The 19,382-nt window shown below is 39.4% G+C and overlaps 1 protein-coding gene across 1 annotated transcript in view; it reads left to right on the forward strand.

Moving 5' to 3' along the window:
• Positions 1-19,382, forward strand: part of LOC128638365 (cytochrome P450 2A5-like) — a 30,584-nt gene that overhangs the window by 9,345 nt on the left and 1,857 nt on the right. The window contains exons 2-8 of the mRNA XM_053690278.1: positions 4,577-4,739; positions 4,877-5,026; positions 7,082-7,242; positions 7,377-7,553; positions 7,656-7,797; positions 8,147-8,334; positions 8,491-8,632. Of these exons, the coding sequence (XP_053546253.1) occupies positions 4,577-4,739; positions 4,877-5,026; positions 7,082-7,242; positions 7,377-7,553; positions 7,656-7,797; positions 8,147-8,334; positions 8,491-8,632 (1,123 nt within the window). The remainder of the gene's footprint in view (positions 1-4,576; positions 4,740-4,876; positions 5,027-7,081; positions 7,243-7,376; positions 7,554-7,655; positions 7,798-8,146; positions 8,335-8,490; positions 8,633-19,382) is intronic.

A 19,382-nucleotide genomic window follows, 5' to 3' on the forward strand; every position in this document is an offset into this window, starting at 1 on the left:
CGCAAGCTACTCTATACATATTAACCCCTAAACCGCCGCTCCCGGAGCCCACCGCAACTATAATAAATGTATTAACCCCTAACCCGCCGCTCCCTGAACCCGCCGCAACCTATATTAAATGTATTAACCCCTATCCTGCCCCCCCTACACCGTCGCCACCTATAATACATTTATTAACCCCTAATCTGCCCCCCCTACACCGTCGCCACCTATAATAAATTTATTAACCCCTATCCTGCCCCCCACTACGCCGCCGCCACTGTAATAAAATGATTAACCCCTAAACCTAACCCTAACCCTAACGCCCCCTAACTTAAATATTAATTAAATAAATCTAAATAAATTAACTCTTATTAACTAAATGAATCCTATTTAAAACTAAATACTTACCTTTAAAATAAACCCTAATATAGCTACAATATAAATAATAATTATATTCTAGCTATCTTAGGATTTATTTTTATTTTACAGGTACCTTTCAATTTATTTTAACCATGTACAATAGCTATTAAATAGTTATTAACTATTTAATAGCTTACCTAGCTAAAATAAAGAGAAATGTACCTGTGAAATAAATCCTAACCTAAGTTACAATTACACCTAACACTACACTATACTTTAATAAATTATTCCTATTTAAAAATAAATACTTACCTGTAAAATAAACCCTAAGATAGCTACAATGTAATTAATAATTATATTATAGCTATCTTAGGATTTATATTTATTTTACAGGTAACTTTGTATTTATTTTAGCTAGTTAGAATAGTTATTAAATAGTTATTAACTATTTAATAACTACCTAGCTAAAAGAAATACAAAATTACCTGTAAAATAAATCCTAACTTAAGTTACAATTAAACCTAATACTACACTATCATTAAATTAACTAAATAAACTACCTACAAAGAACTACAATGAAATACAATTACATAAACTAACTAAAGTACAAAAAATAAAAAAAGCTAAGTTACAAAAAATAAAAAATTAAGTTACAAACATGTTAAAAATATTACAACAATTTTAAGCTACTTACACCTAATCTAAGCCCCCTAATAAAATAACAAACCCCCCCAAAATAAAAAAAATCCCTACCCTATTCTAAATTACATAAATTTCAAAGCTCTTTTACCTTACCAGCCCTTAAAAGGGCCATTTGTGGGGGCATGCCCCAAAAAGTTCAGCTCTTTTGCCTGTAAAATAAAAATACAACCCCCCCCCAACATTAAAACCCACCACCCACATACCCCTAATCTAACCCAAACCCCCCTTACAAAAACCTAACACTAATCCCCTGAAGATCATCCTACCTTGAGTCGTCTTCACTCAGCCGAGCCACCGATGGAACTGAAGAGGACATCCGGAGCGGAAGAAGTTAATCCTCCAAGCGGCGCTGAAGAAATCTTCCATCCGATGAAGTCATCATCCAGGCGGCGCTGAAGAAGTCTTCGATCCGGCCGATGTCATCTTCAAAGAGGCGCTGAAGAGGTCTTCTATCCGGGCGAAGTCATCTTCCAAGCCGGGTCTTCAATCTTCCTTCCGCCGACGCGGAACCACCTTCTTCACCGACGGACTACGACGAATGACGGCTCCTTTAAGGGACGTCATCCAAGATGGCGTCCCCTCAATTCCGATTGGCTGATAGGATTCTATCAGCCAATCGGAATTAAGGTAGGAAAATCTGATTGGCTGATGGAATCAGCCAATCAGATTGAGCTCGCATTCTATTGGCTGTTCCGATCAGCCAATAGAATGCGAGCTCAATCTGATTGGCTGATTGGATCAGCCAATCGGATTGAACTTGAATCTGATTGGCTGATTCCATCAGCCAATCAGATTTTCCTACCTTAATTCCGATTGGCTGATAGAATCCTATCAGCCAATCGGAATTGAGGGGACGCCATCTTGGATGACGTCCCTTAAAGGAGCCGTCATTCGTCGTAGTCCGTCGGTGAAGAAGGTGGTTCCGCGTCGGCGGAAGGAAGATTGAAGACCCGGCTTGGAAGATGACTTCGCCCGGATAGAAGACCTCTTCAGCGCCTCTTTGAAGATGACATCGGCCGGATCGAAGACTTCTTCAGCGCCGCCTGGATGATGACTTCATCGGATGGAAGATTTCTTCAGCGCCGCTTGGAGGATTAACTTCTTCCGCTCCGGATGTCCTCTTCAGTTCCATCGGTGGCTCGGCTGAGTGAAGACGACTCAAGGTAGGATGATCTTCAGGGGATTAGTGTTAGGTTTTTGTAAGGGGGGTTTGGGTTAGATTAGGGGTATGTGGGTGGTGGGTTTTAATGTTGGGGGGGGGGTTGTATTTTTATTTTACAGGCAAAAGAGCTGAACTTTTTGGGGCATGCCCCCACAAATGGCCCTTTTAAGGGCTGGTAAGGTAAAAGAGCTTTGAAATTTATGTAATTTAGAATAGGGTAGGGATTTTTTTTATTTTGGGGGGGTTTGTTATTTTATTAGGGGGCTTAGATTAGGTGTAAGTAGCTTAAAATTGTTGTAATATTTTTAACATGTTTGTAACTTAATTTTTTATTTTTTGTAACTTAGCTTTTTTTATTTTTTGTACTTTAGTTAGTTTATGTAATTGTATTTCATTGTAGTTCTTTGTAGGTAGTTTATTTAGTTAATTTAATGATAGTGTAGTATTAGGTTTAATTGTAACTTAAGTTAGGATTTATTTTACAGGTAATTTTGTATTTCTTTTAGCTAGGTAGTTATTAAATAGTTAATAACTATTTAATAACTATTCTAACTAGCTAAAATAAATACAAAGTTACCTGTAAAATAAATATAAATCCTAAGATAGCTATAATATAATTATTAATTACATTGTAGCTATCTTAGGGTTTATTTTACAGGTAAGTATTTATTTTTAAATAGGAATAATTTATTAAAGTATAGTGTAGTGTTAGGTGTAATTGTAACTTAGGTTAGGATTTATTTCACAGGTACATTTCTCTTTATTTTAGCTAGATAAGCTATTAAATAGTTAATAACTATTTAATAGCTATTGAACATGGTTAAAATAAATTGAAAGGTACCTGTAAAATAAAAATAAATCCTAAGATAGCTAGAATATAATTATTATTTATATTGTAGCTATATTAGGGTTTATTTTAAAGGTAAGTATTTAGTTTTAAATAGGATTCATTTAGTTAATAAGAGTTAATTTATTTAGATTTATTTAATTAATATTTAAGTTAGGGGGGCGTTATGGTTAGGGTTAGACTTAGGTTTAGGGGTTAATCATTTTATTACAGTGGCGGCGGCGTAGTGGGGGGCAGGATAGGGGTTAATAAATTTATTATAGGTTGCGGCGGGTTCATGGAGCGGCGGTTTAGGGGTTAAACTATTTATTTAGTTGCGGAGAGGTGCGGGATCAGCAGGATAGGGGTTAATAATTTTATAATAGAGGGCGACGGTATAGGGGGGCAGGATAGGGGTTACTAGGTATAATGTAGGTGGCAGCGGTGTCCGGGAGCGGCGGTTTAGGGGTTAATACATTTATAAGACTTGCGGCGGGGTCTAGGAGCGGCGGTTTAGGGGTTAATACATTTATAAGACTTGCGGCGGGGTCTAGGAGCGGCGGTTTAGGGGTTAGTAACTTTATTTAGTTGCGGGGGCCTCCGGGGGCGCCGGTATAGGGGGTAGAACAGTGTAGTTTAGTGTGAGTGCTTAGTGACAGGCTAGCAATAAAGCTGGGAAAAAGCCGAAGGGCAGCGAGATCGGATGAGTGATAACTGTCACAGTCCGCTGCTCATCGCCCCGCGGCTTTTTGACAGCTTTATTTGATAACTTAGGCGAACGTATTCAAGGTCCGCGGCGGCGAAGGTAGGCGAGCTTAGGCGGACGTATTGGGCCGGCGAAGCCAGAAAAGTAGACGGCTTGATAAGTAGCCCCCCAAGTGTTCACTAAATATAATTTAAAGGTACACTTATGTCAAAATAAACTTTTATGATTCAGATATAATTTTCCAATTTATTTCCATTTTCAAATATTGCAGTCTTTTTACATACACACTTTCTGGGGAACAAGATCCTACTGAGCATGTGCACAAACTCACAGGGTGTACGTTTACTAGTCTGTGATTGGCTAATGTCAGTCACATGATACAGGGGGCCGGAAAATGGGAGAAAAAATAAAATTTGTCTGAAAAAAATGTACTGCTTAATTGAAATTCAGAGTAGGTATTAAATCATTGGTCCTTTAAGGGTACAGATCATTTACATTTTCTAGTCAAAATGATCTAAGATTAATAGAGGTTCTTAAAACAATTTACAGTGCTGAAAACCACTTACAAACTGATGACTCGCAGAAACACAGGTCCACAAGCTTGATAAATGGGCCTCCTAGTTTATTGTTTCAAATGTTGTATTAACAGGTACAATGTAAGAATGTAGTATAAGTCAAACTGGAAGATACACCAGTTAGATACCTAGAAATCATATATCCACTGTAGTTGCTCCTAGGTCTTTGAAGCTACATGTTGTGTCTTATAATCTTCATGTAAAATTATTTTGAATCCTCACTTCTTCTATTAATTAATCTAGAACAATGCATATTTTCACAGTTGAGCCAGATCCATGGACCTATCTTCACTGTATACATGGGGAACATGCGTGTAGTCATGCTTGTTGGCTTTGATACCATCAAGGAGGCTCTAGTAGACAAAGGGGACCTGTTTATTGACAGAGGGAGCTTAGAAATATCCAAACTGTTTCTCAAAGATTACGGTAAGATAAAGAAGCACAAAAATCATTATAAAAGAGTTATTCTAAGTATGTATTTTGAGGAAATGAGTGACCAGACATGAATGAACAAGGCCTTTGAACAAGGCCTTATCATTATAGTTTCTGAGTTATCTTTTCAGGGCTTATCTTGAGCAATGGCGAGCGTTGGAAAACAATGCGCAGATTCTCAGTCATGACATTGAGGAATTTTGGAATGGGGAAAAGGAGCATAGAGGAGAGAATCCAGGAAGAAGCTTTTTTTCTCGTAGACAGGTTCAGAAAGTGTCAAGGTTGGTGATGAAAACAATATAATATATTAATAAATATATTGCTTAAAATATAAGAAAATATGAAATGATACAATACTGATGAATTTTTACCTATTAAAAACAATCACTTTAAATTCAAACTATTTCACAATTGCTTCTAAAAATTTGTATTTTTTTTTTAATGAATAAAACTTTTTTACATCACATTTCTTGATTTTATAATAATACAAGGATGCATACAACCTACACTAACCTTTTATAACCTCACGTCCTCTCCTCTTTTGTTTTCCCCTTAAACCCCCTTAGCATGTAAGCCTATGAGCCGAGTTGTTTGTAGATCACCTTCATGAGAGTTGACTAGAACAGTGCAATTGTTGGCAGGGCTCTCTACCCACTTGTTCCCTATAAATGTTGCCTATATATTATGGGGTAGATTTATCATGGTGCGAGCGGATATACAATGTCGACATTTATCATTGCACCAGCAGTTCTTGTGAACTGCTGGAGCAATGCCGCCCCCTGCAGAATGGCCGCTAACAGGGGGTGTCAATCAGCTCAATCGTATTTGATCGGGTTGATTTCTGTCCGCGGCCTCAGAGCAGGCAGACAAGTTAGTCTTTAGACCACTGATTCATAACTTCTGTTTCCGGCAAGCGTGAAGACTCGACCGGAAACAGAGGGCATCAGGCTCCATACAGAGCTTGATAAATCATCCCCATTGTCTTTGTTTATAGTGCTGCAGAATCTGTTGGAGCTCTGCAAATAACTGATAATAATAATTTTCCTTCCACCACATTTTCTTTCCTTTTCTGCATTGTACTGATGTAGAGATCAGTTTCACCTGCTCTGAATGTATAAGGAAATTCTTGCCCAACCCAGCTACACTATTGATCCAGTGTCAGAAAGTTTGGTCTCCTTCAGAGGTCATGAGACTTTTTTGTTGAGTCCATTTTTTTCGAGTTTTCCGTGGAATGTGTCAGATTTTGATTTTTTTCTCCACTATTTTGTGTCATACCGATACAAACAAAAGAAATAAACATGAGAATGCCTAAACATTTGTAATTGCAACAATTGCAAAGTGGTACATTATTATTATTTTTTATTTATAAAGCGAAAACAGATTTTGCAGTGCTGACATATATATGCAATACAAAAAGTTTAACTGATCATTAAATGAGGATTGACTAAAACCGTACTTGACTTCTTTCAGCGTTCTATTAAGAATCAAAATCTGTGCACAGGCCAAGAATTTTCCAGTCCATTTTATTGCAGCCTTCCTACATTTTACTAGATTTACTTTTCAGTCAAGTTATTTTTCTTAGAAAACAGTGTAAAACTGTGTTATATTTTTTAACATCTTTCACATTTTTCTTCTCTAAATTCATCACTTGAAAACAATAGATGACAAATTACCATATGTACAAAGCCCTCCAAGCCTTTCTTCATTGCCACACATTAATCCAAATGTTAGATAAATTCTATTCACTTAGAGAAAATTATTATATCTTTCAAAAAGTTAAACATTTTTATAATTGTGAGTAGACAATAGAATTGTATCTTTTGGCATCTACAAATTACATCAGATTACAGCCTATTTATTAAGCTATCAACCAGCCTATTCCACGCGAGCCTTCAGGTTTGCTGGAATCTGTAATTAAGAAGCAGCAGTCATAAGATCGCTGCTCCTTAACTCGTCTGCGACCTCTGAGGCAGCGGACAGCAATCTGCTCGATCAGATAGGATTGGGTATTTCACACCCCCTGCTAGCAACCGATTGGCTCGAATGGGCAGGGGGCAGCATTTCACAAGAATTTCACTAGAAATGCTTGTGCAATGATAAATGCTGACAGCATATGCTGTCGGCATTTATTGATGTGGGCGGACGCACGCACTATGATAAATCAGCCCTCAAGCCTATTTTACACTTGTTTAATTAACCCTAAATTTTAAAGATTTCTTCCTCATTGATATGCATCTAAATTCAGAAATATTTGCTCTGCACTTTTCACAATCATAGATGTTGCCATAAATAATTTCTAATTTCTTTTGCTATGTTATTGATTTTGTAATTGACAGATGCTCCATTTGACCCAACACACTTATTGGGGTTGGTTGCTTCCAACATCATCTGCTCTATAGTCTTTGGTGAGCGGTTTGACTATGAAGATGAGAGGTTTATGTCCCTCCTGTCCTACATTAGGGAGATGTTTAATTTGTTCGGTTCAACAAGTGGTCAGGTGAGATTTGTGATAAAGCAGAAGAAAAAATATGTAGGTATACTGGATAAAACGTTTTGGGTGTTCAACAACGTATTGCCATGACAACCATACATCAACACATTTAAATGAGGATTTGACTTGTTTTGCCACAGCTTCTTGCATTGTTTCCAAATATACTTCGTGCCTTACCTGGCCCGCACCAGAAGATATTTGTAACATTTGAAAAACTGAAAGAATTTGTGTTGGGCATGATTAAAGATCATCAAGGTACCCTTGACAAGAACTTTCCAAGAGACCTCATTGACTGCTTCCTCATACACATGGACGAGGTGAGCATCTGTAAACAGTGTTTTTATAGCATCAGAGGAACATTTTTTTTCTATAAACAGTCATATCATTTAGTTATATTAATTTATTTTTCTATAACATAGGAAAAGAAAAATCACAACACTGAATTTCACCATCTAAATTTATTTGCAACGGTCAATGACTTGTTCATGGCTGGAACTGAGACCACAAGCACAACATTGAGATATGGTTTTTTGGTTCTTCTCAAGTACCCTGATATACAAGGTAGCTTTGTAAATGAACAATTATAAGCATTTCTTACTATCCTCCTGAAGCTCAATAAATAAACTTAACATGAAATCCGTTTTAAATCTATACAGTACATCTGTCTTTATGTGCTGATAACAAAATGTACCCAAATAAAGATCCCACAAAAAGTAAAAGAAGCATATGAAAGGGGCATTCAATTGCAACACAGCAATGGCATAAACATGTCATTACTTAACTTTGGCATAAAACTTATAGTTCACCAAAAATATCTATTGTGTCAGAAATTGTAATTGACTTGATAAAACGCATCTAGTTCTTTGACCTTAGTATATATTTTTTCTTTTTCCTTATAATTTTACTTAAGAGAGGATTCAAAGGGAGATAGACCATGTTATTGGCCAAGATCGATGTCCTTCTGTTGAACATAGATATATGATGCCATATACAGAAGCTGTGGTCCATGAACTTCAGAGATTTGCAGATGTTGCACCTACTGGAGTTGCCCGTGCAACTGTTAAGGACATAACCTTCAGAGGATATACCATTCCAAAGGTGAGGAGGATTTCTCTGCAAGCTCACAAATATGTTAATTATATTGTAAACTTGTTCCTATTGGGACCTGATCTATTAAACAAGTTACTAGCATCTGTGCACTTCTATAAAATTAGAAGTTTAGGTTTTTATCACTTTTTGCATTCTTCATTTTAGGGCACTATGGTGTTTCCATTATTAACATCAGTCCTGAAGGATCCCAAATACTTCAAAAACCCTCAACAATTTGACCCGGGTCATTTTCTTGATGAGAATGGTAGATTTAAGAAAAACGATGCATTTATCCCATTTTCATTAGGTAACTACATAACATTTAATTTTGTAGACAAGTCAAGTTAAAAAATGTAATTTAAAATTTTGAGTTAAAGATTTATTCACTGGTAATTAAAAGTATGATAAGTGAGTTAATGGGGTGTTAGTTGTAATAATCAGTTCGGGAGATAATGAAGAGGTAAAAATTTTTTGTGATAATCACTGATGAACACATGCAGGTAAGATAGTGACTGAGAGAACTTGAGTGTTGAGTGTCATAAGACTCCTATGTACTAGATCCAGATAACTAGATTGTACTGCAAAACTAATATCTAAAGAGATAGATGGTGTGTTTTAGATGGTGATATCTTTAGTTTTCTTGCCTTTGGAACATTTAGTAAGAGATGGAAGAGAAGTGATGGTCAAAAGTAACAGAAAAAATTAAGGAGAAAATACATACATAGGCTTCCATTTATTAACTCAAGCCGCTACTTTTGCAATGCTGGCCCTTGCTTGTGCATGATCAATTGCGTTGGAGCAGGGGCTGTTAATCACCTCGGTTAAAGAAATCCAGGGAGGTTGAAGAGAAAGGCCACTTTATAAATTACATAAGGCTAGATTACAAGTGGAGAGCTATTTATTGCTCCTGCTCGATTGTTAACTGTGCTAGAATTACGCTTTTTGCGTGCTTCAGGTGGCGCACGTATTACATGTTGAAATGAAAATGTTTTCACACAAGCTCTAACTGGAAGCAAGAAAAAAGCCAAAGTTAGAATATCTTGACCACTTTAATGTATTCCCTATATAAGTCAATGGAGCAAGAAAAGTGGAAAAAACACCCTACTCGTGTGCTAACCCGAACACATTTTCTCAAGTGCACTAACCCGCAATGTATTAGCAGCATAAGCTAAGCGGGTATAAATATCATTATCCAAAAGTGTACAAAGTCCTTGCCCAGAGGTTCTTTATGGAGTTAGCGGCTCCATCCAAGAGTCCTCACTGAGGATTAGTAACAATCCCACATTCACTCTGGTGCAATTTGATCTGTTGCTGTTTTAAATGTCTCCTCCATTGTCTGTTCCTCATAAGCTCTTCAGCTATATTATAATTAGCTGCCGCTCATCCGTTGCTTTTCCTTCCAGTGGCCGCTATCCCAGAAGTACTCTGAGCTGGCATCACTGACTTTGTGTTTGAAATGCTACACGTGTTTTGCCCCTCAGGCATATTCCTTGCAGCTTCATCATGGCATTTCTATGCTGCACATTCTTCTCCCGACAGGGAATTTAAACAATTGAATTTTCATTTCTTTTTGCACTCCTCCCACACAGTTTTTAAGGTTGTCAGGTTAAGGGGGTATATTTTAAAACAATTTTACCTGATAGAGAATATATATATATATATATATATATATATATATATATATATATATATATATATATATATATATATATATATATATATATATATGTATATATATATATATATATACCTGTATATAACATATCAAAATAACAAGAGTATTGTATTGAGCAATGATACTTTTTTATTGGACTAACTATATATTTATAAGTAGACAAGGTTTCGGAAGAATTCCTTCCTTTCTCAAGTCTGAAGCAATACTAACCAATTCAAAGGAATTAACAGATTATTATCAAGGGCCAAATGGCTCCTGATGCCCCTGTTTCCGCGCGAGCTTTAAGGGCTCGCTGGAAACAGCAGTTATGAAGCAGCGGTCTCAAGACCACTACTCCTTAACTGGCCCGCCTGCTCTGAGGCTGCAGACAACTTTGACAAGTGTCACCTTGGCAGCACACTAAATAACAAATATATACAAGCAAAAACTATTACTAGCGACATAGTAGCAGAGCGGTAGTGCAGACTATCTAAGTCTTCTCCCATTCACCTAAATCAGCACTTAGTATGAGTGACTAGAGAGCAATGTAGTGTGTCCTACACCTGAATTACACAGCACACCTGAGTTTACTATAAACATACATACTCAATAGCAACTAAACCGTGATAAACATCGAATATGTTATAGATATAAATTGGAACCCTAGGACAGCATAGAGGTCACAATTGGCACCAACATAGATAGGGCCTCGCAAACCCCCTCATCGCCCCACATATTATAATAGGGCTCCTGTATTCTGGGAATAAGTGTGTGATTCCACACAGGTGTTAACCGTGGACCCTGCAATAGTCCATAGAGTTCCTTATGCTTAAATGTCCATTTCTTTTGAACCCAGAGATGGAGGGTACCCCACCGATATATTAAGCCCTGATGTTATTAGGTACAAGGAGCAGGATGTTATAACGGGTGACTGAGTGGGACCAAAGTCACGCCCACGGCATGCACAGACCCCAGCAGGAGCCCGTCCCTGCACATGTTGAAGGGAGCGGTGAGATAGGACCTCCCCATCCACATGGTGTGGCCCTCATCTCCCTCTCCGCGTGGCATTGAGGACCCCACATATGCACCTCAGGTATGTGGCTCCCACCTAAATCAGGGATTTAAAATCGGGTGGTGAGTTAAGACCCCCACGTTGTATAGTCCCCAAATGATACATCCATTCCGCTTCACGGATCAGAAGGGCTTTATTTCTGTCTTTCCCCCGTCCAATTTGGGGATGTGGTCAATCAGGATATATCAAATCAATTAGACCTGGTGTTTCATTCATGCACAATGCCATGCAACAGGCTGATCCGATTCTCCTTTGTCCAACGCCACACGTATGACTCTCCTGTGATTCACCATCCATTCACGTAGAGTCCCACTTGTCTTTCCCACATGGCACATTGAACACGGGCAGGATAATAGATACACTACGTGTGTTGTTGTGCATGTGAGGGAATGTCCGATGGAAAGAATACGTGTTACAAACTGCTATTTGTAACTGGCTCTTTAAATGGAAAATTGCCCTGCTTCCCTGGATTTTGGAGAAGCCTATTTGCCAGCCTCCTTCCACATGACTATGGCCCCTGGAAGATTGTGCCCCTGAAAACATATTAACTTTTATTGGGTGTGTATGGCCCTTTAAGAACCGTCTGGGGACATATTGTGACTTTGGTGAACAATGCCCCTTTAAGACTATGTCCCCAGACCTGTGAAATGACTTGTCCCTGGCTTTCTCCCACTTGGTTCAGTTTCATTGTGTGCCATTAAGTGCTATGTGACAGACCCTTCGGTCAGAACTACAGAAATAACTTTGTTCAGCTTCAAGAAGCATTCTAAATACAAGTTTGCTGGGATCAGCTCTAATTAAGTTTAGTGATAAAACATTCCCATTGTCTAATCAGACTTCTAGTAGTGATAAGGTGGACTGCATTGTTTTATTGTGTGTAAAATGTTATCTGCTGAAGTAATGTTGTGGCCTGTCAAAGGGAGTGTCTCTCTATCTAATATCAAATGTGTGATGGGGGATTTTATGCCTCCCCCTGAGAGTGTCCTGTTTGCATGTAACCTCAATAAAAAGCAGGCTGTGTGCTCCAGCACATCAGACCTATGTTGACCCTCTAACTTGAAGCTTTGACTCATGTTTGTAGGATACAGCTTATATCACTACAGGGATTGCTATGTTTTTCATACTCCCTTAGCTACAGGGATTGCTACAGAAGGAAGAGGTTCACCTACTGGAGCCTGGTCGTAGGTCCAGGGCGCAGAGCAGACGGCGAGATACCAGCCCAGCAGCGGTGGTTCATAGAGTCTGCATTACTTATGGTGGCTACGCAGCAGTTATAGAGTCTACGGTGCTGCTGCTCCTTTGGTGAGCGCTAGGAGCATCCTTTTCTACGGTCCAACTTCCAGCCAGCCTGGAGGCAACCGTAACATTTGGCGGCAGCGGTGGGATCGCGTCCTAGCACAAGGAGCAGCACCACAACAGCACTGGTATTGTAGGAGAGTAATTGAGGGCAACGCTAGCCACTGCGCAGCGTCCCTACCTACAGCAGCATGGAGCTGACAAGACACTGGTCAGAACCCTGTGAAGAGCACCTCAACCTGATCCGTCGCGATGAGGGCGCTGATTTCGTTCCAGAGGTAAAGAGGCGGCTAGTCCGATATGGTGCAGACCCTGCACAGGAGGTAGTCAGTCGCCTCATCCGGGAATTGGCTACTGAGAACGAAGCGGCACGAGCCTTTGAGCGCCAACTGTGGAGTTTGAGGGTATGGACACCTGGTCTCTCTCCCCAGCCGCAGCATGTTCCACAGGGAGAGGAGAGCAGCGACCTCCCTCCCCAGCGGCAGTATACTGTGCAGAGGGAAGAGACAACCGGCCTCCTTCCCCAACCCCAACCAGAGATACCAGAGGCAGCAGGCCTCATAGACTGGTCCTGGGAGGACCCCCAGCAGGCAGGTGGAGATGGGACCGCAGTCTCTCTACCGGCCCAACAGGGATGCTGGGCAGGCGGCCCAGATCCCCAGCGACAGACCCAGCTACAGGGAGGGGAGAGCATCGACCTCCCTCCCCAGCCGGAGTGTGCCTTCCAGGGAGAGGAGACAACCGGTCTCTCTCCCCAGCCGCAGCATGTTCCACAGGAAGCGGAGAGCATCGACCTCCCTTCCCAACGGCCGCCGGAGTATCAGGAGGAGGAGGTAAGCCAATCTCCCCCTCCCCAGCTAACTCCTAACTTGGGCCCAGGGTTAACAGTGGAAATGTTAACCCCCACTGACCCCCACGTTCCCTTTGCCACCGGGCAGGACTATGCCCCAATTCCCCCAGCAGAAGAGCTGGCATCAGGACAGAGCGCTGCTGGCCTCTGCCCTACAGACCTTGTCCTTGTTACAGGACTGGCCTGCAAACCCCTCACCCCAGCAGAAGCGCTGGCACCAGGGCAGAGTGCCGCTGGCCTCTGCCCCCCAAGTACCATCAGCTATTTGCCCAGCTGCGCCAGGAAGGCCGAGGATGCTACACTTTCATCCTACAACCTGGAACTTACAGGCCAGTACTACGTATTGTGGGGGGGCTACTTTGCTGCTAACGATTATTTGTGGGTGGGTTGCGAGACTAACTTAGGCACTGACCGGCAGAAGGTCAGGTGCCTGGTTAGTCTCCCTCCAAAAGGGGAGATATGTTACAAACTGCTATTTGTAACTGGCCCTTTAAATGGAAAATTGCCCTGCTTCCCTGGATTTTGGAGAAGCCTATTTGCCAGCCTCCTTCCACATGACTATGGCCCCTGGAAGATTGTGCCCCTGAAAACATATTAACTTTTATTGGGTGTGTATGGCCCTTTAAGAACCGTCTGGGGACATATTGTGACTTTGGTGAACAATGCCCCTTTAAGACTATGTCCCCAGACCTGTGAAATGACTTGTCCCTGGCTTTCTCCCACTTGGTTCAGTTTCATTGTGTGCCATTAAGTGCTATGTGACAGACCCTTCGGTCAGAACTACAGAGATAACTTTGTTTAGCTTCAAGAAGCATTCTAAATACAAGTTTGCTGGGATCAGCTCTAATTAAGTTTAGTGATAAAACATTCCCATTGTCTAATCAGACTTCTAGTAGTGATAAGGTGGACTGCATTGTTTTATTGTGTGTAAAATGTTATCTGCTGAAGTAATGTTGTGGCCTGTCAAAGGGAGTGTCTCTCTATCTAATATCAAATGTGTGATGGGGGATTTTATGCCTCCCCCTGAGAGTGTCCTGTTTGCATGTAACCTCAATAAAAAGCAGGCTGTGTGCTCCAGCACATCAGACCTATGTTGACCCTCTAGCTTGCAGCTTTGACTCATGTTTGTAGGATACAGCTTATATCACTACAGGGATTGCTATGTTTTTCATACTCCCTTAGCTACAGGGATTGCTACAGAAGGAAGAGGTTCACCTACTGGAGCCTGGTCGTAGGTCCAGGGCGCAGAGCAGACGGCGAGATACCAGCCCAGCAGCGGTGGTTCATAGAGTCTGCATTACTTATGGTGGCTACGCAGCAGTTATAGAGTCTACGGTGCTGCTGCTCCTTTGGTGAGCGCTAGGAGCATCCTTTTCTACGGTCCAACTTCCAGCCAGCCTGGAGGCAACCGTAACAATACGATTGGAATGCGGATGATGAAATGTCTTGGAAACAATTAGACCATTGCACGTTGTGCAGCCAAGACACCTATAGGATCCCTTGATATTAATCTTTAAATGTGTCATGTAGCACCGTTGTGGATCCGTTTTAACCAACATGTCTTTCAAGTTGATGCCTCTTCTGTAAGCCACCATTGGTTCCATATTCCGTGCAAATGCCAATCTAGGATCAGAAGCGATTAGCGGCCAGTGTTTGCGTAGGATCTTCCCTCTCTCCAAGGTAACGTGGGTGCATGAGCGTTAGACAGCGTGTGTTTATAATGCAAAAATATATTGAGTGAAAGTGTTGGAAGACAGGAAACAAGCCATAGGATACTTGCCACTACAAGGAAGGATTTTCTACTTACCTCACACGACACTTACCTCATACAGATTGAGGTAAAGGAGAGTAAGTAGAACCCCTTGAGGGGACAGTGTGATCCGCCACTTTGGGATTTCAATCCTTTTTTGTCACAATAGTATCACATATGGACTCTAACTGCATGCACAATCTTGTGGTTTTTCTTTGGTAAATTGCCTGTACTATCTGTATGTACTGCGATACTTTTTTGTCATCTGTGGTGTTCTAGTAATATCAATATTATTTGCCATACTAGTATCTCTATATACTATACATAGAACTGCGGGTGTTTTATATTAGAAACATTTTATATTAGCAACATAATTATAAACACTATTACTGCAAATTCTGTGATAGCTTTATTTGTATTTGGGTTTTTACCCCTAATATCAATTAGCAGTGCATTATTGTAACTCTTTGTACTTTATGTGTCTTATTATAGATACTGTAACTAGATCCTTACACTAAGCGCCTCTATATTTTACCTTCTCTTGGATCTATATTTTTTGGGCTCTATTAGTTTTGTGGGGTTTGGGGATCCCACTTTTCTAATAAGTAATTTTGGGGCTGCATAGTGAGCTAACTACACTTTATTTATAATTATAATTATAATATTCCTACTTAATTTTTACCTTTAGAAAATACATTAGCAATACCTATACTTGCGCCGGTGTCACAATCTTTCTCTTTGTCCATATATATATATATATATATATATATATATATATATACAATACCATCAGATATATGTAGAAATATTTATTTATGAATAAATAAAACATATTGTTCTATGTGAAGAACATTGGAATGTGAAATATTCATATTTTCATGTTGGTTTAGCGCTCATGAGAATATAGCAATTGGGTTTGAGAGCAAGCAAGTAATACATGAACGCGATATTCTAAGTTTGGCTTTTTGCGCACGTTGGGTTAACACATAAGCAAACAAAGTTAACTTTCAACTGATAATATGAGGGCAACCCGAAGAGTGCAAAAAAAGCTTACTTGTAGCGCAAATTAAAGCTTGAGCGGGAGCGTTTATTAACGCTCCACTTGTAATCTGGTCCATAGTTGTTCCAGTGCTAGTAATTGCAGCTTGTGCTCTTTTTTTATTCTGCAGTCTTTTGCATTCTGTATGTGAAGATTTTTTTTCGGAATTAAGATAGGAAAAATCCTATTGGCTGATTGGATCAGCCAATAGGATTGGGCTCGCATTCTATTGGCTGTTCCATTCAGCCAATAGAATGCAAGCTCAATCCTATTGGCTGATCCAATCAGCCAATAGGATTTTTCCTACTTTAATTCTGATTTGCTGATAGAATCCTATCAGTCAATCAAAATTCAAGGGATGCCATCTTGGATGAGGTCATTTAAAGGAACCTTCATTCTTCGCTTGGACTTCGTTTGAAGAGGATGGCTCCGCGTCAGCTGGATTGAAGATGGACCCGCTCCGCTCCGTATGGATGAAGATAGAAGATGCCGCCTGGATGAAGACTTCTACCGCTTGGAGGACCTCTTCTGCCTGGATCGGATGAAGACTTCTGCCCCTCTGGAGGTCCACTTGTGCCCGGCTGGGTGAAGACGGCTCAAGGTAGGGAGATCTTCAGGGGGGTAGTGTTAGGTTTTTATAAGGGGGGATTGGGTGGGTTTTAGAGTAGGGTTGGGTCTGTGGGTGGTGGGTTGTAATGTTGGGGGGTATTGTCTTTTTTTACAGGTGAAAGAGCTGATTACTTTGGGGCAATGTCCCGCAAAAGGCCCTTTTAAGGGCTATTTGTAATTTAGTATAGGGTAGGGAATTTTATTATTTTGGGGGGCATTTTAATTTTATTAAGGGGATTAGAGTAGGTGTAATTAGTTTAAAAAAATTTGAATTCTTTTTTTTTCTGTAATTTATTGTTTGTTGTTTTTCATACATTAGTTTATTTAATTTAATTGTAATTAATTGTAGGTAGTTTAGGTAATTTATTTAATGATAGTGTAGTGTTAGGAGTAATTGTAACTTAGGTTAGGATTTATTTTACAGGTATATTTGTCTTTATTTTAACTAGGTAGTTATTAAATTGTTAATAACTATTTAATAACTATTCTACCTAGTTAAAATAAATACAAAGTTGCCTGTAAAATAAAAATAAACCCTAAGCTAGCTACAATGTAACTATTAGTTATATTGTAGCTAGCTTAGGGTTTATTTTATAGGTAAGTATTTAGTTTTAAATAGGAATAATTTATTTAATTGTAGAAATTTTATTTAGATTATTTTAAATTATATTTAAGTTAGGGGGGTAGGGTTAGGTTTAGACTTAGGTTTAGGGGTTAATAAATTTAATAAAGTAGCAGCGACGTTGGGAGTGGCAGATTAGGGGTTAATAAATGTAGGTAGGTGTCGGCGATGTTAGGGATGGCAGATTAGGGGTTAATAAAATTTAACTAGGGTTTGCGAGGCGGGAGTGCGGCGGTTTAGGGGTTAATATATTTATTAAAGTGGCGGCGATGTCCGGTCGGCAGATTAGGGGTTAATATATTTATTAAAGTGTTTCCGATGTGGGGGGGGGGGCTCGTTTTAGGGGTTAATAGGTAGTTTATGGGTGTTAGTGTACTTTTTAGCACTATAGTTAAGAGTTTTATGTTACGGCGTTAGCCCATAAAACTCTTAACTACTGACTTTTAAATGCGATAGGAGTCTTGACAGGAGAGGGTTTACCACTCACTTCTTCCAAGACTCGTAATATCATCGTTGGGCAAATCCCATTAAAAAGATAGGATACGCAATTGACGTAAGGGGATTTGCGGTATGCTCGACTCGCAGAAGAAAAGTGAGCTGTACACCTGTACCTGCCAGACTCATAATACCAGCGGGCATTAAAAAGCAGCGTTGGGACCTCTCAACGCTGCTTTTTAAGGCTAACGCAAGACTCGTAATCTAGCAGTATGATTACTAAAAAATTAAAACTACAATTACAAAAATTAAAAAAACTACCATTACAAAAAATAACAAACAAAATTATACAAAATAATAAAAATTATTCCTATTCTATTAACATGTTTAAAAAGAAAAAAAACAACCCAAAATAAAAAAAAACCTAATCTATAATAAACTACCAAGGGCCCTTAAAAGAGCCTTTTGTAGGGCATTGCCCTAAAATTAACAGCTCTTTTGCAAACAAATAAAAACAAACACCCTCTAATATTACAAACCCCCACCCCCAAACCCACAAAATAAAAAAACCTAAGTAAAGAAACCTAATCTACCCACTGCCCTGAAAAAGGCATTTGTATGGGCATTGCCCTTAAAAGGGCATTCAGCTCTTTTACTGCCCTTAAAAGGGCATTCAGTTCTTTTTCGACCCATTAAAATAAAAAAGCCCTAATCTAAAAAAAAAAACACCCCCTAAAAACAAAAAAAATATCTAACACTAACCCCAAACTCACAGTTGCTGAAGTCCAGCTAAAGATCTTCATCCAAGCGGCTAAGCACCTTCCTCCATCGCGGGACCGGCATCTTCTTCATCCCTGTGGAGGCGGAGTGGTCGATGTGTGGAGGCAGAGGTCCAGGCAGAGGCCCATCGGTCCAACGTGGAGGTCCTCTTCATGCGATTGTCCGCCGCACACTGAGGATTCAATGCAAGGTACCCCTTTTATATTGGGGTACCGCTGCATTCCTATCGGCAGAAAAATTAAAATCAGCCAATAGGAATGAAAGCTGCTTAAATACTATGGGCTGATTTAAAATTGTTGGGTAAATGGGTAGATTAGGTTTATTTTGTGGGTTTGGGGGGTGGGGGTTTGTAATGTTAGAGGGTGTTTCTTTTTATTTTTTGCAAAAGAGCTGTTAAATTTAGGGCAATGCCCTACAAAAGGCCATTTCAAGGGCCCTTAGTAGTTTATTATAGAATATATTATTATTTTTGGGGGTGTTTTTTGTTTTTGTTTTTTAAACGGGGGATTAAAATAGGAATAATTTTTTTTTTTTATTATTTTGTTTGTTATTTTTTGTAATGGTAGTTTTTTTATTTTTTGTAATTTTAGTGTTTATTTTTTTTGTAATTGTATTTTTTTTATTTTTAGTAATGTTAGGTTTCATTAGTGTAAGCTTAGGTTTTATTTTTATTTCACAGGTAAGTTTGTATTTATTTTAACTAGGTAATTAGTAAAAAGTTATATTGTAGTTAGCTTAGGTTTTATTTTTATTTCACAGGTAAGTTTGTATTTATTTTTAAATAGGTAGCTAGTTAGTAATTGTAACTTTAATTTAGGTCTATTTTAATTATGTTAAAGTTAGGGGGTATTAGGTTTAGGGGTTAATAGTTTAATTTAGGTTGTTGCGATGTGGGGGCTGGCGGTTTAGGGGTTAATAGGTTTAGTTAGTGTTGGTGATGTTTGGGAACG

The sequence above is a fragment of the Bombina bombina genome, chromosome 1 (assembly GCF_027579735.1).
Source record: "Bombina bombina isolate aBomBom1 chromosome 1, aBomBom1.pri, whole genome shotgun sequence".
NCBI classification, from domain to species: domain Eukaryota; kingdom Metazoa; phylum Chordata; class Amphibia; order Anura; family Bombinatoridae; genus Bombina; species Bombina bombina.